General features: G+C 49.2%; 1 protein-coding gene across 2 annotated transcripts in view; it reads left to right on the forward strand.

Annotated features, from left to right (window-relative positions):
* The first annotated feature begins 17,877 nt into the window (after positions 1–17,877).
* Positions 17,878–21,593, forward strand: part of Lrp4 (LDL receptor related protein 4) — a 40,594-nt gene continuing 36,878 nt past the window's right edge. Inside the window, exons 1-4 of one of the 2 annotated variants that reach the window (XM_051144111.1) lie at positions 17,878–18,174; positions 20,191–20,307; positions 20,551–20,664; positions 20,905–21,021. In XM_051144111.1, coding sequence (XP_051000068.1) covers positions 17,883–18,174; positions 20,191–20,307; positions 20,551–20,664; positions 20,905–21,021 — 640 coding nt within the window. In that variant the 5' untranslated portion in view covers positions 17,878–17,882. The remainder of the gene's footprint in view (positions 18,175–20,190; positions 20,308–20,550; positions 20,665–20,904; positions 21,022–21,593) is intronic. The other variant, XR_007830507.1, reaches the window with a different exon arrangement.

The raw sequence follows: 21,593 nt of genomic DNA on the forward strand, positions 1-21,593 counted from the left end.
CTTAGGGGGGCCGCCTGTCCAGGGTGGCACCACCCATGGAGGCTGAGCCCTCCTCCACAATTGTCAACTAACAAAAGGAAAAAATGTTCCCTCTTCCCAAGTGACTCTAGTTTGTGTCAAGTTGACTTTAAAAAACAAACAAACAAACAAACACAAAAATCTAACAGACACCTTCCCCATACATAGATAAAAAGCTTAGCCATGTTTACATTTGTGATACTTTTTTTTCCAAAAATTATTTTTATTTTAGTGTATGAGTCTTTTGCCTCCATATCTGTCTATGTCTATGTGCCAAATGCACCCCTGGTACACATGGAAGCCAGAAGAAGGCACTGGGTCTTCTAGGGCTGGAATTGTAGATGGTTGTGAGTTGCCATGTGGGTCCTGGGAAATGAACATGGATCCTTTAGGAGAGCAGCCAGAGCTCTTAGCCATGGAGCCATTTCTGAAGCCTGTCATACTTTCCCACAAGGTCTATGGATTCTTCCCTGGCTCTGGGCTTTGCATGCATTGTTTCTTCTGCCGCAGAAGACCAAACTCTCAACCTGGTGACTCTTTTTTCTCTTCGTTGGGATCTCACCCAGAGCATCATCCATGCAGGGCAAGTGCTGTACCACTGAGCTATACAGCCAGCCTCTCTGGTGTCACTTTAGGTGCCAGTACTTCCAACAGGCCTTCCTTAGCCCCCCAAATCTCTAGTGTCACAGAAACCCCTGTGTTTTCCTTTGATCCCTCTATTATATATGTTTACATTCACTTACAGAATCTCTCTTTTATTGCAAACATGCAGCCCCTTAGGACCACTAGATTATAATTTCCAGAGACCTCCATATATCTGTTCATCACTGTCTCTATAGTACCTGACTTAAAACACCTTTAATGAACAGTTTACTGTGTGAATGAATACTAGAAAGAAGCCTATGGTAGATAGTTATATGACCAGCCTTTTAGCAATTTTAATTGTGTCTTGTTTTCTCTTACAACTATTTTTTTTTCTTTTATCTTTCTGAGGGGCGTTTTTTGTTGTTGTCATTTTTGCTTCTTTTTGTTTTTCAAGACAGGGTTTCTCTGTGTAGCCTTGGCTGTCCTGAACTCTCTTTGTAGACCAGGCTGGGCTCAAACTCACAGAGATCCACCTGCCTCTGCCTTCCAGAGTGCTGGAACTACAGGTGCCACCGTGCCCAGCTCGGTTTTTGGGTTTTGTTTTTGTTTTTGTTTTTGTTTTTGAGACAGGATTTTACACACGTAGTCCAGACTAGCCTAGGAACTTGCTGTGTAACACAGATCAGCCATGGATTTGCTGCAGCCCTCTTGTATCAGCTTCCCAAGTGCTGAGATTACAAGCATAAGCCAGAGCCTGTGGGGGAAAATTAAAGGTTCCCCCCACTGTTTGCATTGCTGTCAAGATAGTGAGTTCAGAGTTCAGAGAAGATGGCACTCATTTGCCCACTCGTGTGCACAATTTTTAAAAGTATTTTCTCAAGCCCAACACTAGTTACTAGTTAGGCTGGTAATTCTTTCTTGTTTGTTATAGGAAGCAAACTTGGCTTCATTTAACCCACTAGATGCCAATGGCATCCACTTTTTAAAATGCCTACAGATACTACCCCATGCCGGCAAAGTCACTCCTGATTGAATGTCTTAAAATGTGAAGCTTCAAGCTTTTATCATGCTTAGAAGAATTGTACTTAGATTTAAATTGTTGAGTGATGCCTGGGTTACAAGAACTCTACCGCCCCAGATGGATCAAACTCGTGCCCATTCCTAGCTTGTTTCTGTAGCACACACCCCCACCCCCACCCCGTGTTTCTTTTGAAAGGGTCGTTAGTGATGGTGTGATGCGAGGCAATATTGCGATCCTGGAAATTCAGCTCCCTGAATTGTCCTAGAAGGGTGAAGGAAAGGGGGTGATGTTTCTGAGGAAACCAAAGCCTCTAAGACCCCTCGGGAATTGGCAGTTCTCTACAAATTTTCTAGGGGCATGTCCCAAGGGACAATAAAACGGAGACAAACAGCCCATTCTGGCATGGTTTTCAGGATCTCGCACTCCAAACAAGAAAGTCTGAGAGGCCTGGTAAAAATAAATATGGCTTACTCCTCCTGGCATAAGAACAGTTTTTGACAGCCAAGACTTAACTCACCCTAGGGGGTGACCCAGGCAGGGACTGTGCTCGAAGTTAGCTTCTACCCATTGATACCCCAACGACTCACAGTGGCCAAGGATGGCTCAGTACCATGCCGAAGGATGGCAAAGGACTTGGGATGCGCACTGAAAAGGCAGTCTGCCTCTCGCTGAGTCAGACAGGGACCACCAGTCCCCTGCTTCCTTTCCAATCCCAGAAAAACAACACAAACCACTCTTCTGGAAAGAAACCTGTCCTTCGCATACAGAGTGGAGACTGCTCATAAGTTCTTAACCCCCTGACACTGAAAGTATGGGTGAACATCTGTCTTGTATTTCTTTTTTTGGGGGGTGGGGTGGGGACAAATGTATTCATTATACCACATGTCCTTCGTTGTCATTTGGAACAAAATGTGGTCTCCACAATTGCAAGGTCTTTCTCAACAGGTTTAAAAAGCAAAGTCTTCCTAAGCAGCATGTATTGACATCCTGAGACCAACGGGGAAGAGATAAAAAGGTAGGAGCAGCTGAGGGATCGGCCTTCACTTTTCTCTCCTTTGACATCAGAGTAAAGTGACTGGCTTTGGCAAGGAAGCCAGACGATGCACCAAGCTCTAAATCCTTGTAAACCTCATCTGATTCTACCGCCGCCTTCAGGCTCCAGGAAGAATTACACAGCCAGAAAATATCTAGGCATTAGTTACCATGGTGACGCTAAATTCAACCAAGTTGTATCTAGGCAAAAATTCGGGGGGGGGGGGTGGGGGAGAACGACGACGGCGGGACGACAGCATAGAGCACGGACTACGAAAGAGTTAATGTCACATTTTTCTGTTATTGTAGCTTTCACAAAGTATGCTTAATGTTAGCTTTGGTCAAAGATGGCAATTTAAAGCAAAAATCTTGAAAAATGGAAAACAAGCAAGGATGAAATGTCAACCTATTCATTTGGAGAAATTGCCTAATATCCACTTTGCGCTATACCAAATTACTTCCCTCCCAGCTGTGTCCAGGCTAAGATGATTGAAAGCCAAACAATGTTGGCAGAGCAGCTCCGAGGGGAAAGTGATACCCCAGGCCCTACGAAAGTTGGGGGTGTAGGCAGAAAGCAACAACCTGGGGCCACAGGAGGTGGCAAAAATATCGAACACCTTTACTAGTTTACGTGGGGGAGAGGGACAGACCACAGAGATAGCATTGAGAATAGGTTAGAAATTTACGTAGCAATCCAAACGTTTCATATTGCTGGAAGGCCGTACAAACGGAAGCCCGAGGTCTTGGGGGAGTGTGACTCCAAGTACGGATTTATTTTCTTACCCTTCACTCCCCTTCTTTGCCAGGATCAAAAAGGCGACGATGGTGAAGAGTTTAACAACGCTGATTTACAGACAGTGAAGAGGAATTGGGTCCATCTGGGCCAAATCTGGACGTCTGAACAGGGGCGGCAGGACCCAGACTAACCTTACCTCAGGAAATGAGTAAGTGAAAAGGGGAGGTCGCCGAATTATTTAGCCCTAGAACAACGCTAGCCTAGATAGCGGGAGGGGCCAGAGTGTAAGAAGAAAAACCGCAGAATAGGAATTTTGACAGTGAGAACACTAGTTAAGACAGAGCACTGTAGGCCCCTTGATGTCCCTTGTTTGATGTCAATAAAGACCGAGAGAGTTATGCACTAGCAAGCCTTGCATAGTTTTGAGACATTACAATAAAGTCTGGCGTTGGGACTGGTAGGGGGCCGGGGTCACGCCCAGGCGACTTGGGTCAGCACGGGTGCGCCTCCCTGGGGAGTAACTAGAATGTACCCGGCCTGAGAGTTGCCACTAGGATAATTTTCTTTTTTTTAAGCTGGGGACATTTGAGTAGCAGTAATGGGGACAAATAAGGGGCTCTCTCCGGAAGGCTAGGAATGTTGGGGCGGCCTGAGTGGGAGTTAGGGAGAGTGCAGAAGGCACTAGCGGGTGGGGTCCCGGGACTGGGGGGCAAGGGCAGAGGGCGGGAAGGGGCCGGGCCAGAGCTGGGGGCGGGACCAGGCGCGGTGGTGGTGGCGGGGGCTGAAGCACGGGAGGCGGGGCGGCCGGGCTCGGGACACCCCCTCCCGGTTCCCTGGCGGGGCGGCTTCGGCTCTCCGGCAGCACTGGAGGCGGCAGCGGCCCGGAGGGCGACGTGTAGGGCACGCTGGCCGAGCTGGACCCGGGACGCTTTTCACCCTGGGGAGACCCTCCACTGATTCTCTCTGACCCGGCTTCCCGTGGGAGCCCGCGGGACCCCCGGGCCGGCAGGGAGCGCCGGCGGCGGCCGCAGCACCATGAGGCGGTGGTGGGGCGCGCTGCTGCTTGGCGCCCTGCTCTGCGCACACGGTAAGCGGCGTCGCAGCGCCCGCGCCGACCGGGCCACCGGGAAAGTTTGTCCCCGAGTCTGGCCGCTGCAGGACTCGCCTCCTGGGAGCGGGATGGCGAAGGCTGGGGCCTGAGGTCCCACCCTCGAGTTCACTTCGAGCAGTTGCCCTAGCAGAGCGTGCGGAGGAGAGCAATAGGAGCTCCCGCAGCTTTTCAAGCACCGGAGGGGACGGTGGTGGAGGGACTCGTCCCCGCCCTAGTCTGGGGCGGGTGGGATACGACCCGAGACGCTCGTCCGGGTTCCATCGCTGCTCTTTAAAGAGCGAGAGGCTGGTTCCCTTTCAGGTTAAGCCAGGGTTTCTGTGTCCCTGATGCGTGCGAATCAATGTGTGCAAAGAAAGGAAGGCGGGGTGGATGGTCGCTAAACCCAGAAATTGTAAATAGTCCTCTTTGCAGGGTCTAGGGGATCTTGGGTGGATTGCAGAAAGGGGCCCAGCAGAATCTGAGTCACTTGAGCATCCGGGATTCATAGACTTGGGGAATAATTCCTCGGACTCCAAACCTGGTTCTCTCGGAGGGTCTCTGGTCATATTTGTTTGTAGCATCTCCCCTCAGTGGAGTTTTAGGTTCCCTCTCCTGGCTGCGGCCAATCAGCTTCCTGCCCCGGATCCTCCCCAAGGGAGGGGTGGGGAGGAACTTTGGGAAGAAACTGCTGGAAGGCTCCGGCAGATCTGTCCTGGCCCGGGTAGCGGGCAGGGGGGCGCGTTCCTAGGGAACTTCCAAAGGCAGTCTCCTGGCCCATGCAGTGGGGCCTTGGCCTCGGGGGAGCTGGGCGGATGGCAGCGGCATTGCTGCTTCATCTGCTCCTTATTAATAACGTGTTCGGGTGCCCGGACGCAACTGTTGTGTCTACTTAGGACTCCAGTGGAATCTGCCTCTCTGCAGCCGCTTGGGAACATGGGTGCACCCTGTGATTTAGCAGCTGCCTCTGAGTTTGTGCCCAAAGATCAAAGATCGATCTTGGAACTCCATCCATATTCACCCGCCTGCTTTTCCACGTGGGGGAGATCCAGCTCTTCAGATTCTCCGGGCTGCGGGACGAGGGGGTGGGGTTCAGAAAGAGCGGTCTGCAGACCCTGGCGGTGTACGGGTTCTTTCTTTCACGTGAAGGAGCTCGTGTGGAAATCGCAGATTTAGGAACTTGCCTGGCAGGATGTGGAGCTGTCTGGGCACTTGTTTTAAAGATTGTTTTAGCTCCCGAATCCAAAACAGAGTTCTGTCTGTTATTTAAACTACCCGTGGGTTTTCAATGGCTTTTTCCATGTGGTATCTAGGGCCGACGGAGTCCTTTCTCTCCGAGGAGTAGTAGCCTGGCCGACCCACGTTCCTCTTCGCGCCTAGCTCTCCCCCTCCCGGGCTCTCTCCTCGAAGGTTATTTGTAGCCTTTTCGGCGTGTTGGGACAGCAGCCCTACTGGGGTAGGAATGTAACTGTTCTTCCCACCACATGGGCCCCTTAAAGGGACAGTTGTGCTTTTTGGGGGTTTTCCCCTTTCGGGTTGCAAGGGAAGGGGATGGAACTTTCCTCTCGGCCCCCTGGAGGAAGTTTTGAAAAAGATCAAGGGAAATAGCTAGGCACTAGGAAAAGGGGGGGGTGGTGGGGTGGGGGCTAAAACGGATACCAACAAAGCCAAAGAGGAGATTGTCGCCTTCTGCCCCAGGGAAGGGGGAGCTGGAAGGTTCCGGACTGAGACTGGCCAAGAGGAATTCACTGCTCCAGAGCTGCTGTCAAACTGCATACATTACGTCTGTATGGAGGATGGGGGTGAGAACAGGGGCAGACAAGCGTGGATTCTTAATGTTTTGCAGAAAAGGCACCACAGGGTTCTAAGGAAAAGGTTTCATAGAAATAGCTTAAGTTGGGAGACTTCCTGTGCACACGGAGTAAGCAGAGGTAGGAAAATTTGCACTTTGCAGGGTCTAATACTGAGCAGTTCTTGGAAACCTATAGAAGACAGATGAACAGTGAGATAGAGCAGTTACAGAGTCTGCAACCACTGCCGCCCCCAAATCTCACTAGGATGCCTAATACTAGGTTTAGGTCCTGCATTACTTACATTAAAACATCAGCTAGGAGTGAATTCAAATCCAGACCAAGGTGTTTTTAGATTCTATTAGTCCCCACGGGTTTTCCCTGGAGCCTCTCTGTTTGGCATTAGCCTAGATCACAGTCCACTATTCACACTGTAGAAGGAAGTGGAGACCTGGCTCAGTGCCTAAGAGCCCCGGATGCTCTCACGGAAGCCCTGGGTTGCACTCCCAGCACCTTCTCTGCCCCTCACTACTGTCTGTAACTTCACTTCCAGGGAATCTGACGCCCTCTTCTGGCCTCTTTGAGTACTCCACACATGTGGTGCACAGACGTATATGCCAGGCAGAAAAAGAAAAGTGGAGGAAAAACTAGACATGATGCCTTATGTCTGCAGTGCTATCACTTGGGAGACTGAGACAAGAAGAGGTGACACCAGTCTGGGCTACCTAGTTTGAGGTCACTCCAGACTATAGGGCAAGACCCTTTCCAAAACAAACAAACAAAGCTTATCTCTCACTGCTCAGCACTTGGTAGAAGTTCAAGGTCATCCTCAGCTACCTTATGAGTTCAAGGCTAGCTTGGGCTACATGAGACTCTTTCTCAAAAGCTAAAGCTAATAACAACAAAAACAAATGCTCTTGTTTCTAAATTTTAAGATTTTGGAAGGAAACTTAATGGCTGGTGATCGCCATGGGCATTTTCATCCTGTGAGTTATGGCTGGAGTGTGTGTAAACCACTTGGAAGTCTTTTCTAGGGATTTGAGCACTGACAGTTTGTTCCCCGGAGTGGTTGCTTGGATAGAGAAAAAAGTTTATGAAGACAAGTTCAAAATAATTTAGCTGAGACCGGTCTTTTTTCCATGTGGTTGTTGTGATGGTGGTTGCCACGGTACTTGAGTGACATTGCCCTTGACATCTTGGACTCATGCGAGATACTTGGCTTCTCACTGATTCTGGATTTCCTCTTCTGTCCCCTGTTGGGTATCAGATGACATCTTTGGGGCTGGCACCTAGTATTAAGAAGAACAGGTGCAAGGGAACTGAGTCAGGCCGTGTCTGACACAAAGCACGTTGGGCATGCGCATCTTCTGTGCCAGCAAAGGACACAGGAGGTCAGAGAGGACATGGTGTCTTGTGGCTCTTTGCTTATGCTTTCTGCCGACTAACTGCTAGTCTTGGTCCCTAAGATGACAAGCGATGTTTGGATGCTGCTGCTTCCAATGCAAGGGGATTCTTGAAAGAAAGCAAAGTAATTTCAGAGACTAAAAATGTATCTTGTCTTATCGTACGGCGATATCTCAAATTATAGTGAAATTCAATGTCTTTGGTCAGCTGGTAGCCGCTACATTCCTTGGTCTAGTGTAACCATGTTTTGTCACAGATGCCTAAACATGGGGCTTGTGAGTCCCAGGCTGTTTCCTGGTGGCCATCTTCTCTCCAAAGGTGACTGTTTTTTTCTCCTTAGCCTAGTGAGTGCCCCAAGAAAGACTAGGGACTGGGGGGGGGGGGGGAGGAGTTGGCGGAGCTTGAGTTGGGCCCTAAAAATAACCCTGATGATTACCTGTGCTTAGAGCTGGTGTGTGGCCAGGCTCATTCACCCCAGGATACTCAGGAGCACCGCCCAAGCTGAGCTCTGCACATAGGCATTTGTTCATCGTTCAGCAGACATGCCTGCCAAGCCCTAGTCTAGTCACACTGCACACCTAGCTTGGTGTTTGAGAAAGCACAGGCGGATTTGAGTTTGGCACCTGGCTTTGATACTTCTCGCTGTATTTATGCAAAAGCTGGTCTTGAACTTCAGGGCTCTTGTCTGCAAATGAGGGTAGAGCTGGGAAGGGAGGGATGGTGGTATATTTCCACCTGTGAAAAGTTCCTGCTGTGAAAAGTAACAGAGATGATACAATGTTTAAATTATCCCGCACCAGGCCGGCAACTTCTGTGCAGCTATAGGCCTGGATAAATGTCAGCTGTTTGTAGGAAGATTGCCGAAATGAATCAGATGGCTCTGGGGTTTAGAATATGGGACCTAGACAAGTTACACTGCAGTGTCTCATGTGATAAAGGAGGCTTGGGCCTTCATTCTTTTTAACCGGTTTCTTTTTCCTCTGAAAAGCCAGTGAAACCTAAGCATAGCTCCCTCCTGTCTACACCAGAAAAGAGGTTTATTACACTGTGAAAGCAGGCTAGAGGAGCCTGTTCCTGAGAGAGAAACTCCCTTGGGAACATCCCTGTAGAGAGGTGGGGCTTACAACTTCTCACCCTAAGATTGCTGTGACCTGGGGTGAGAGGGGTTGGCGAGATCTCTGGTAGTTGAAACAGTTTAGAATTCCAACCTGTCCCTCCCACTGGCCTGAGGGAGGAGGAGTCAAGCCCCTGAGCTTGTGAGATAGTAATTGCCCCAATTTGGGGGCTGGGCTTTGGGAGCCTGCTTCCTTCGTGGCCGCAGTCTTCAATCAGGAGTCCTGTCAGTGTGCGCGATAATTGATGTAGGTCTCCAACCTCAGACTCATCCCCAACCCCCAGCTCCTCCACCCCAAAGTTTGACCCCTGTTGTCTCTTTGTTTCTTCCTTTTAAGTTGGTGCCAGTGTTGTGATGTTTCTGGGAACGGGCAGAAAGTTGACCGTAACCCAGAGCAGCTGTAAGAAGAGCTGATTCTTTTAGCTCCCTGGCACTCTATTTTCTGTTGTGCCTTTGATTTAGCAAGAAGCAAACATCCCAGGTGCCCCTAGGCACCTCTTCCACCCATCAGAGCTAACTTAACTCTTTCAGAGCACGGAGGCATTCCTATCTGTGTTCCGCAGATCAGTGGACGGACTGTCAACTTTCTGACACCTGCTCCCCCACTGTTCAGGTGAGAGTGAGGAGAGTGGGGCGCTGCCTGTACCCCAGCTGGAGAAAAGCCTGGCTGGGACTCGCACACAGCAGGCCCTGACTTGGCCTACGGGAGGGAATCCCCCCTCTCCGCCCCCCCCCCCCCACCTCACCTCTGTGCAGAGCTAAGGCTCTGAGCTTTGAGCCAAGCCGGAAACAAAAGACCGGGGGCAAACCTCCCATCTGGGTGAGAGGCAGCGACACAAAGGTGCTGCTGCATAGTTTATCACCGGAGATTTTTCTGCAGCCAGGAAGCTCCAGGCTTCAAGCAGTGCCTTTTGGGAGACTAGAAGGGAGCTTCTCCCCATCTCTGAGTGTAAAGGCCAGGCAGGTATGGAACAGGTATTAGGAGAGACACCTGATTAGCTCGTGGAGTAAACAAGCTGCTTCCGAGGTTGTCAGTGTCTCCTGGGATCACAGCCCAGCAGCTCAACTTCCTGTCAGGCTTGCTGGGAGGCGAGAAGGTATGTTCCCTTCTCAGGGCCTCAGCCTGTGGAGTACCACTGCTACCGTCTTTCGGGCACGGGCGAAGACAAGAGAAATCTTCTATTGCCTTGGCGGCAGTATTTTAGAAACAGATGGAGATGCCGGGCTTAGGCAAATAAGAAAGGGAAAAGTCCCTCTTCCCTTCATTTTTCTTCACCCCAGATAGTTTAAACAAGAAGTTTCTACTAGAGAGACAGAGAGACAATAAAAGTCAAAGGCTTTAAATCAGCGGTGCTCAACCTTCCTAATGCTGCTACCCTTCACAACAGTTCTTCATATTATGGTGATTCAACCGTAAAATTATTTCATTGCTACAAAATATCTTTTTTCCAGTGGTCTTAGACAAATCTCTGTGAAAGAGTCATGGGGTCCCCCAAAACAACTCCTTTAAATGGTTAACCTCAAAAGAGAGGTTCCGCTTTTCTCTCCTGCCATTTTTGTGCCCCAAACTGGGACATGTGATCTAAGAACTACAAATGCACTCTAGTTCGCTTTTGGGGGTTCTGCTGCATTGCTGACATGGTGATAAGCGTTTAGGAGGCAGGCACTGCTGCCAAACCTGGTTTATAGACGGGAAACTGCGGCTTAGAGCAATTTGCTGTCACAGAGCCACTGAGAGGCTGCGTCAGGATTTGAACCTAGAGCCCAAGATGGGAACCCTATCCCCCAATGCATACTGTCTCTCAGAACAGAATTTGAAACTTTCATAACAATTATATTTATGTGTCTATGGACCACATGAGTGAGGCTACCTGAGGCATCAGGTTCCCTGGGACTCAAGTTACAGAAGTTGTTAATCTCCATGCAGATGCTGAAAATACAGCACTGGTCCTCTGGAAGAGCAGTCAATGTTCTTAACGACTGAACCATCTCTCTACTCCACATTTTTTTTTTTTTATTAATTTATTTTGAGACAAAGTTTCTCTGTGTAGCCTTGGCTGTCCTGGACTCACTTAGTAGACCTGGATGGCCTCTCGAACTCACATCGATCCACTTGCCTCTGCCTCCCTAAGCACTGGAATCACAGGCATGTGCCACTGTGCCTGGCTCAGAACATTTTAAATCTCAGTTGTCCCAGAAGATCTAGGTTGAAAAATTTTACAGTTGGATTGACCTCTTTGGATTTTAGTTACCTTTTTGTTTGTTTGTTTGTTTGTTTGTTTTTCGAGACAGGGTTTCTCTGTGTAGCCTTGTCTGTCCTGGGCTGGCTTTGTAGACCAGGCTGGCCTTGAACTCACAGCAGTCTGCCTGCCTCTGCCTCCTGAGTGCTGGGGTTAAAGGCGTGCGACACCACGCCTAGCCTTTAGTTACCTTTTTAAGCACACACACACACACACACACACACACACAAGCACCAGGGTGTGGGTAGAGGTTAGAGGACAACTTGAGGAAATTGGTTCATTTTTCCACCGTAGGTGTCCTAGGGCTCAAACTCAATCTGCCCTACTTGCACTCACAAGTGCACAACCCTGTACCTGGCTTTTACTGTGAGTGCTAGGGACCCCAACTCATGCTTCGTTAGCAAGCACTGACCTGGCTGATTCATCGCTCTTATGTTTAATTTTAAGGGTCAGGATCTCACTTTATTGTCCAGCGTAAAAAGAACTTTTATTCGCCTGCTTCACTTATTGTCTTGAAGGCTTACTGCCTCTGTCTGCTAGCTTCGGCCTAGTCTTGGAACCTTCTAGCCTCCGTACAATGTAAAAGTCTAGAATGTTTTCAGCCTCTGAGACTTAGTGCTTAATATGCTCATTCTTGTTTTTTCTGAGCTCTGGGCTGGCTGGTTCAACTCAGCTCTTCTGGCTCAAATTCCTCTCCCAGCTGATTTATTTAATCTGGCTTCTCTTTTGGCCTCTGACTCGCTTGGCCTCAAGCTAACTCAGCAATCTGCTCTAATCTTCTGGCTCCTTCTCATTGTCTGGCGCATTTGGTCTTCACCTGGGTTCTCTCTCTGTAACCTGCTCTCTGTTACTGTCCCGGCAAAACTGCCCCCTTTATCTGTATTCTCTGTGCTGCTCCCTCAAGTAGCTTCCCTTTCCTCTCCTTTTATGTGAGAGTTGGGCGGATCCTCAATTAGATATCACTTTCAAACATGGGTGCTTCCTTCTACAAACTAACTTTACCATTACTATTTGGAATTAAAGTCTGTACCACCACTCCTGGACCTAAGCTTTTCTTTACCTAAAACTTGCTCTGTAATACCAGGCTGCCCTTGAACTCAGATCTGCTTGACTCTGTCTCCTGGACTAAAGGTGTATTTGTATTCCAGCTGGATCACACAGACCTAGAAGGTCTTTGGATGTGATCTCTTGATATAGCAGCCATGTTCTGAATTCAAATTCCTGGCCCCAGCATCCCACCAGACTCAAAGGATCTTGCTACCTCTGTTTTCATTATTTATTTGTGTGGAGACTAGGGAGTAAACCCAGAACCCTGAGTGTGCTAAGCATTCACTCTACCACTGACCTATATAATGAGCTATATACATTAGGGCTATCACTTATTGACACTTAGCATGTACCAGAGCCAAGTGGGGTGCTGTCACCTCTAATCCTATTATTTGGAAGACTGAGGCAGGGGGAATCACAAGTTCAAGACCATGTCTTAAAAAACAAAAATAAAAACATACATAGTATGCCAAGCACCTCTCAGAGATTACGTATTTCTTAAAACATCCATGTGTGGTATGAGTTTTGTTCCATTTTTTTTCTGATGAAAACCTAAACTATAAATAGATGAACTGCTCAGAACTAGAAGGAACAGGATTTGCAGTCTTGGAAGTATTGTTTCCATGGTCTTAACTTGGTATATTTCTGCTTTATAACTTTGGGTGCTGAATATTAAATTTTATTTTATGGGGCTGGAGACATGGCTCAGAGATTAAGAATATTTACTGTTCTTGCCAAAGACCCAGGTTCAATTCCCAGCACTCACAACTGTTGGTAACTCTAGTTCCAGAAGAGCCAATGCCCTCCTTTGGCCTCCTTAACACCCACGCACAGGTACACACCCACACCCACACCCACACACACTCAATAAAAAAGTGTTTTTCAAAATAATTTATTTTCTACTTTTAAAAGTGGAGGGTGAGTGGGGGGGAAAGATGCCTGAACTCTCTGACCTGTAATTGGACCTGTAATTATGTACCTGGTGTGTCCCTTTTGAGAGGGTCACCAAGGAATCAGACCAATAAGGCTGGCCATTGGATAGACATGGCAGTTCCACAGCCTGAGACAAAGTGAGGGAAGGAGCTCTGGAAGGAGTGAACATCACCTGAATAGAACCAGGAAGTGCCCAGGAAAAGAGGAAAAGGAAGTTCTCTCGAGTCCTGGTTAGATAGGCTACTTCGATGTCTCCCGCTCTGGCCTCTCTCCTGCTCTGACTCCAGCTCCCACAAGACTCAAGCATGCATTGCTCATTCATTCAACAAATGTGTACTGTTGTCCACCTGTACATCCGGTGCTGAACATGCACGGTGAATATTGACATAAGAACTGTCTGGCACACGATTTCAATATCCATGAAGCTTAGGTCTAATAAGGGGGCAATACAAAGGGGCAAAGGGCAGGGACTTGCAGCTCAGCAGGGACCTCCTGCTGCCAACTGCCTACTACTTAGCTCTGTGGTGATGGTGGTGATGACGACAATGATGGTGATTACTGCTACTAGTATTAATGTTTGCTAGGCAAGCTGTACCCTCCTGAACACTAGATCTACAGGTCTCTCCAGACTCTGGGTAGATGGGATTTGTTGGGTCCATTTCCATGTGGCCATTTGTTGCTGCTATCCCTTTCAACTTAGCCTGTTTTGTTTGCCACATGGATGTCCCCTGAAGCGTGTTGTTACTGCGTATGTAACCTCGGGAGCTGAAATCAGTTGAGTTGCCCCTCACTCGGGATGTAGTTATAGACTTTCAAATAGCTTGTTGCCGTTAAATAAGGTGTGTAGCCCCATCACTCCTGCCAGTGGACAGGAAAAGAAGGCTTTGGCATCTTACAGAATGAGCAGGCGTAAGGGGTGGGACTCAGCAGCGGGCATGCATGTTTAGCATGTTGGAAGGCTTGGGTTCGTTCGCTATCACCCCAAAAAAAGAAAGAAAAGGGAGGAGGAGGTGCTAGGGATGCAGTTCATTGGTAAAACTGCTAGCTAGCATCCATGAAGCCCTGGATCCAATCCCAGCGCCTCATACTCCAGACACAGTGGTGCACACCTCTAATCCCAGCACTTAAGAGGTAGAGGCAGGAGGACCACTTCCAAACTCTTTGATATAGGATTGCTTTCATCTCCTTTTTATGGATGCACAAACAGAGACTTCTATTTAACTGACTTCTCAAAAATGTGGCCTCTCTGCTGTCAGGGATGGTAGAGGGTCTAACTGGTACCCCCACTGGGTGTTTGCCTTCTCCCCTTCCAAAGAAAGCCCCGAGAGATGCTAAGGTAGCTGGGTTCAGGGGGCTGAGATGTAGATGGTGAGATGTTGGTGAACCTCTCAAAAAGCTTCTATGAAGCCAGATGTGGAGGTGCACAGCTTTAATAAAATGCCAGCACTTGCTAGGCAGAGGCTGGCAGAGCTCCGTGAGTTTGAGGTCAGCCTGGTCTACCCAGCAAGTTCCAAGCCAATCAGAGCTGCATAGTAACACCCTGTCTCAAAAAAAAGAGGGTTCTATAAGCATCTTAACGTGGATCCCAAGAATCCATGAGAGATCATGAACACCTGGGGCAGAAAGACCTGTTCCTTGTTAAAAGTGCCTAAGATGGAAGGGCTGTTACCCAAGGCCCTGGCTTCCAGGAGACCTGCAGTGTTACCCGCAAACGCCCTTTAAGGAGCATGGCTGACTGTTCCGATTCCACACTTGAACGGAAGGCCTCGTCTAACCGTTTGTTTCCTTTCTTTGCTTCACCATTCTCTTTTGCAAAAGGGGTTAAAAGCTGCCCTTCATGATCACAGCCAGGATTTGAGTGAAAAGACAGAATTCCATCCTTGGGGATTCTGAAAGGGAAGCAGTTGTCCAGAAGTCTGCCTTTTGGCGTGTAATGTGTCTGCTTCCTGTATGAGTGCCCAAGTCAAGAGTTTGTCTGACTGTAGGGGGAGGGGGGCGGCTGCCTGGACTTCACCACAGCTCTGATTTCAGCCATTTCTCTGACATGCAGGAAGTTGTGTGTCTTTAGCCACCTGCAACTCCATGGCCAACTGACCCAAAGCTTTGTTTCAGCAGTCAGCAGCCGGAAATAAGAACTTGTGCTGCACTCAGCCAAATGCAGGGGTGGGGCGCTGGAAAAGGGGTGATGGCTTCTTTGCTCTCCATACTTTTTTTGGTTTTGTTTTTTGTTTGTTTGTTTGTTTTGATTTGATTTGATTTGATGTGTATGAATATTTTGCCTGCAGGCATGAACACCTGGGTGCAGTGCCCAAGAAGGTCAGAAGGGGGTGAGGAGGGTGTGTGTCAGATTCCCCGGAACTGGAGCCACATAAGGCTGTGCGCCATGGGGTATTGGGAATTGAACCCAGGACCTCTAGAAGAGCAGCCAGCGCTTTTAACCACTGAGCCATCTCATCAGCCCCCCGTCCTTGTTCCCCTGGCATGGTTGCCAAGATACTGCTCATCCTGCTTGCCCATTCCTGGTATTCAACAATTCCCATAACAAGGCCTTTTGGAGCATAATGTGTCTGTTTCCTGTATGAATGCCCGTATCTATTTAATGATCATTTTTTACTGTGTCATGGTTTTATTCCATGTTTGTTCTCTTATCTAATTGTGGCTTTTACTTTATTTTTCTGCTGTGTAACACATTAGGAAACTCAGCTTAGCCTGGCCGTGCAGCCTGTTGGTCCCAGCTACTCGGGATGCCAAAGCAGAAGGCTGTCCAGGTTAAGGCCTGCTTACCTTACAGAATAAGTTCCAAGCCAGCAACTTAGTGAAACCCTGAACCTTCTATCAAAAGAAGAAGTAAAACCAAGTCTGGGGTGTGGCTTAGTGGGTTTGATCCCAATACTACTTAAGGGAGAAAGAGAGGGTATGGAGAGATGGCTCAGCGATTAAGAGCACTGATTGCTCTTCCAAAGGACCTGGGTTCAATTCCTAGCATACCACATGGCAGCTCACAACTGCCTGTAACCCCAAGATCTGACACCCTCCTAGAGACACACATGCAGGCAAAACACCAATGCACATAGAATAAAAATAAATAAATTAAGAAAAAAAAAAAAAAAAAAAAAACACAAGGTCATGCACCTGATTGGTGGAATCCAAGGTCTGCTTGTCCGCTCCAGATCTAACATTTTTTTTCCTTTGTGTCCCTCTGTTTTGTCCTTTCTTCCTATCTTTCCTTTCTGCATCTCCCTCCAGGTCTAGCTCTGTTACTTGCCATATGGTATCATCAGTGTTTCTCCACCACTGTTGACTTGTGGGCCAGTTAACAGGCACAGGGAGCATCTTACACACTGTTGAGATGCTTACCTGCATCCCCTGGTTCTACTCACCAGCCACCTGGAGCATCACGGGCCCCCTAAAGGATAAATATATTCCTCTACCTCTGCTGAAACTTACTAGTGGCTTCTCCGAGAAGGAGAGCTGTGTGCCAAGGGCATCCTTGCATGGAATATTCCATGCTGCTAAACGGAATCCAGGGTTTTCTAAAGAAGTGCTTTTACTGTACCAAGCCAGTATTCCTCAGGCTCTACTGCCTAAGGTCTTAGTGAGAGGTGCCCTGGCTCCTCAGTGCTCTAGGAACAGGAAGGAGGAGGCCACTGGGCAACTGACCTGGCAACTGGATCTTCTGAGTTTCTCTGGGGAAGAACCCTCTGGTCTGCATTTGTAGAAAGACAGGGACGCTGAGCTTGTAGAGAGGCTTCCTACGAAGCGCGCACAGCTGTTATCCCTCCGAAAGGACTCTACTTGCCTTCTGCAGGAAGTTCTGTGTGTTTCCTGGGGGTAGCTAGCTCTCTTACAGTTGAGGGAGGGTCAGGCCTTAGTTGCGAACCTGGTAGGGATCTGTGGTCCCTCACTCCAGAAATACACTTTTTTTTTTGCCTGTAGGTCGGAAGGCTCATAGATGCCAAAGGCTGACTGGCCATCATCTGTTCATGCGTCCGGTGAGGTTAGGAAGTTCTGCCTTAGCCTCACGCCTTTGGGAAAGAGGCAGGGAGACTGGGAGAGAAGTAGAGGTGGATGATAAAGGAACAGGAGCAACAACGCAAAGCGGACTCCTTCCCTGTCCCAGCTCAGCCTGAGGACAGGACCAGCTAATGCGAGGAAGAGATGAGCAACCGGGCAGGCTCCCTCCTTCCACAGCTGCCACAGCTCAGCGGGTTAGATGAATAATCTGAGCGGGGAAGAGTGACCCTGGAAGAACCCTTTGTTCCGGCAGAGGCTGGAGCAGGGGCACTGAGCCATTCACACGCCATCCCAGGGCATCCTGCTGGGTACTCTGGGGAGGGGGCACAGCAGCCAGTCATGGGACTTGGCCAGGCAGATAGCTTGATGCTCAATTGGGAAGCCCAGCTGCAAGGGGCTGGGGTTGGGGGAGGGGCTGCGTCTGCCAGCCTTCCTCCAGGCGATGGTCTGTGAGACAGACCGGAAGGCACTGACCGGAAACACTGACTGCACCCAGTTACTCTGTCCTGAGGTGGCTTGCGCTCGCCACCCTCCTCAGAAGTAAAATGCAATGGCAGGACTCACAAATGCCTTTGTGACTACCAATGCGGAGTCCTTGACATCAAGAGGCACCGTGTTCTGTTTTCACCGTTATCACTGGGGTTCAAGATGGGGGGGCAGGCGTATCCATTTCTCAAACTAGTTTTGGAAGGAAGCACGTAGAGGCGTGTTAGTGGTATCCGTCTGCCCCCCACTCCCCTTCTAAGCACATCATCCCTTGGTGGCTTTGTCTCCTGACCTTCAGATGCAGTGTAAAAATGTCTTGAACAGGGCCACTGGGCTGCCTGTGAACCCAAAGTCTGAAGGTGTCTTTGGGACCATATGTGCCCTGGCGGAGGAAGAAAATCACAATCACATTATCGTCACATCTCCCTAGCCCTGTCACTGTGGCTTCTCTCCTCCCCACCCCTACAGGCTTTGGGTGGACAGGTGTTGAGGTCCTCTGCTTCCTCTTCTTTCTGCCCAGGCATGGCCAGCAACCTGGAGTGCGCTTGTGGCCGGAGTCACTTCACGTGTGCAGTGAGTGCCCTCGGCGAGTGTACCTGCATCCCAGCCCAGTGGCAGTGTGACGGAGACAATGACTGCGGGGACCACAGCGATGAGGATGGATGTAGTAAGTAGCATCCCAGGGTCGGGAGGTGGTAAAAGACGAACCAAGGAGTGTTCTGTGCCCGGCTGTGTCCGGCTTAACGTCGGACTCCTGCAAGGGTGACAGATGTGAAGACAGATGTGGCTTCTTCACGTGGCTTACCTTTCACCACTCATATTTCTTTTGGGTAGTCCATGCCTATTGAGTCCAGTACAACACACTTTGAAGAGTTGGAAAAGGGCCAGGCGTGGTGGCTCACACCTTCAGTCGAAGCACTTGGGAGGCACAGGCAGGCAGAGCTCTCAAGTTCAAGGCCGGCCTGGTCTATAAAGTGAGTTCCAGGACACCTGGGGCTATACAGAGAAACCCTGTCTCAATAAACAAATTAATTAATTAATTTTAAAATTAAGAATAAGAGGAAAAAAGAAAAAGTTGGAAAAGGTATAGAAGAAAATACGCTTGAAGCCATAAATTTGTGAATTCTGTGTGTATGATGCATGCATACTTAAAAAAAATTTTAATGTGGGATACATAGATGCAGATTATTTTATGTTTCTTATTTTAATCTGTATAATCACACATATTAAATAAGATAAGCTTTGTAAGAAAGCATTTCTTTTTTAATTTTGGTTTTTTTTTTTCAAGACAGGGTTCTCTGTGTAGCCTTGGCTGTCCTGGACTCACTTTGTAGACCAGGCTGCCCTTGAACTCACAGCGACCTGCCTGCCTCTGCCTCCCTAGGTGCTGGGATTACAGGCATGTGCCACCATGCCCGGCAAGAAGTCTTCTATTTGGTTGGCTGGTGAGGTTGCTTAGCAGGTAAAGGTGTTTACCACCAAGCCTGATGATTATTTGATCCCCACATGGGCAGAACGGACTCTAGAGAGTTGTTCTTTCATCTCTCCCTGGGATCCCACCCGCACTGTGGTTCTCGCGCCCTCTCCCAATAATAAGAAACTTTACAAATAGGGTAGAAAGCTATTGATGAGGACACCTGATGTTGACATCCATGCATATATCTGCGTGGATAAGTATGTATACCACACACACACACACATAAAGGACTGACGGAGGCTGTGGCTCAGTAGTGGGGCTACTTGCTGTGCATGCCTGAGGGTCTAGATTCAACCCCCTCCCCACACTGGGAAAACAAAAACAAAAACACCTTACATTCTATTTAAACTTGCCTTTCCTCCTGCATAATCATGGACAATGGGCCAGGATGTCCTGTCTTGGATATCTATAAATCTCACTGTTATGCCGGTTGTCTGGATTTCGGGGTACATGTCTGGCCCGCAGCATCTACGATGGTGACTAATTAGTCTAATGGGAATGAAGCTACTACCTGGACCTCATTAACCTTAAGCAGCTCAGCTAATTATGATAATAATAAACGCTTCCTTTCAAGCAGTGCTTTCACATGCATTATCTCAAAAGCTCTCTGTGAGCCGAGAGCACTTATCCCCTGTAGTCAAAGACGCTGCCGCTTAGAGGGGGCCAGGTGACTCACTCATCCTGACAAGCAGTGACTTCTGGATGGGCCAACCCTCTGGTATCTTTTGAGGCAGAGTCTCATATAGTTGAGGCTGGCCTCAAAGTTGGCATGCAGCTGAGGATGTCCTTTTCGTTTTGCTCTTCCTGCCTCTACCTCCCAAGTGCTGGAATTACACGTGTTCGCCTCCATACCTAGATTTAGGAGGTGCTGGGGACCATGTGTGGTAGGCAACATTCTACCAGCAGAGTTACAACCATGCCCCCCCCCCACCTCCCACCCCTTTTCTCTCTTACCACTTCCTCAGTGTCATAGAGGTCATAGAGTCAGGGTTTTTCTCCTGCCCCGCCCCCCAAATTCCCTTCTGCTGTTCCTTCTTCCCAGCTGCAGTTTCTTAGGGCCTCTATGTGCAGCGGGCGGGGGTGGGGGGTGGGGGGTGGGGGGTGGGGTGGGGGTGGGACTGGGTCTGGAGCCAGGCTGCTGGGAAAGAATTTCTGGCCCAGTGCAGCCTGCCTGCCTGGCTCACTTTTTCCTTCTCTTGGCGTCAGTGCTGCCCACCTGTTCCCCTCTGGACTTCCACTGTGACAATGGCAAGTGCATCCGCCGATCCTGGGTGTGTGATGGGGACAATGACTGTGAAGATGACTCTGATGAGCAGGACTGTCGTGAGTGTTGGAAGGGGCCAGGCATGAAAGAATTTTCTGTCAGAAAATGATGCCCTGGTCTATTTGAGGCCTTGGGTCTTCAGCTTTTATTCTGTCCTTTTCCCTCCTCTCTTGGTCAGCTAAGCCCACAAGAGGTGGTCACCTCCTCAGGAGTCCTGGGGGTAGCCCCAGAAGGCTTTACTAAGGGTCTTGCAGGCACTTGTGCTCTCTGCCCACCGCAGCCTGACTCATGTGTGCCCACAGCCCCCCGGGAGTGTGAGGAGGATGAGTTCCCCTGCCAGAATGGCTACTGCATCCGGAGTCTGTGGCACTGTGATGGTGACAACGACTGTGGTGACAACAGTGATGAACAGTGTGGTGAGTGGTGCTCTGGGAGAGGAAGGGGTCCAGAGTAAGAACGCCTAGGGGAGGGATAGCAGCAAAGGCCCTTTGCTACCTGACCTGGAACTGCTGCAGGGATCTGGTGCAGCAGAGAGAAGGCAGGCAGGCCGGCATAGCAGTCTATACTGTCAGGAATATGGACCTCCCCCTACCCTGGAACCCAAGGAGGATGGTGAGAGAAGATTCTATGGGGCTCCTGTCTCATTGCATCCCTAGATATGCGCAAGTGCTCAGACAAGGAATTCCGCTGCAGTGATGGGAGCTGCATTGCTGAGCACTGGTACTGCGATGGTGACACAGACTGCAAAGATGGCTCTGATGAAGAGAGCTGCCGTGAGTGGCCCTACCTGTGAGGCTGCTGGGTTGGGACAATGACTAAGGGCTCCATCTCCTAGATAAGGGTTGGCTGAAAGGGTTATGTGCAGGCAATGGAGTATGTCTCCCAAAAGAGCGTTGCTGGGGATTTTGGCGTGAAACTCACATGCATGCTTGCCTAGCAAGCTCAATGCTCCGGTTTCTATGCTCAGCATTGCACAAAGTAGGCGGGCAGATTGGTATAGACCTGTATGTAATCCTAGCACGCAGGATGTGGAGGCAGAAGGGTCAAGATTTCGAAGTTCTCTTTGGTTATGAATCAAGGTTTTTGTTTTGTTTTGTTCATTTTTTGAGACAGGGTTTCTCTGTGTAGCCTTGGCTGTCCTGGACTCACTTTGTAGACCAGGCTGGCCTCGAACTCACAGAGATCCACACCTGCCTCTGCCTTCCTGAGTGATGAGATAACAGGTGTGCGCCTCTCACCCGGCTGCTAGGAATCAAGTTTGAGGCCAGCCTGAGGTACCTGAGTCCTGAGCTAAGACAGTGGCACTGATCCAGGGTCAACTTCTTCAGATTCATCAGTGTGTAGA

This window comes from Acomys russatus, chromosome 4 (assembly GCF_903995435.1).
Source record: "Acomys russatus chromosome 4, mAcoRus1.1, whole genome shotgun sequence".
Taxonomy (NCBI): domain Eukaryota; kingdom Metazoa; phylum Chordata; class Mammalia; order Rodentia; family Muridae; genus Acomys; species Acomys russatus.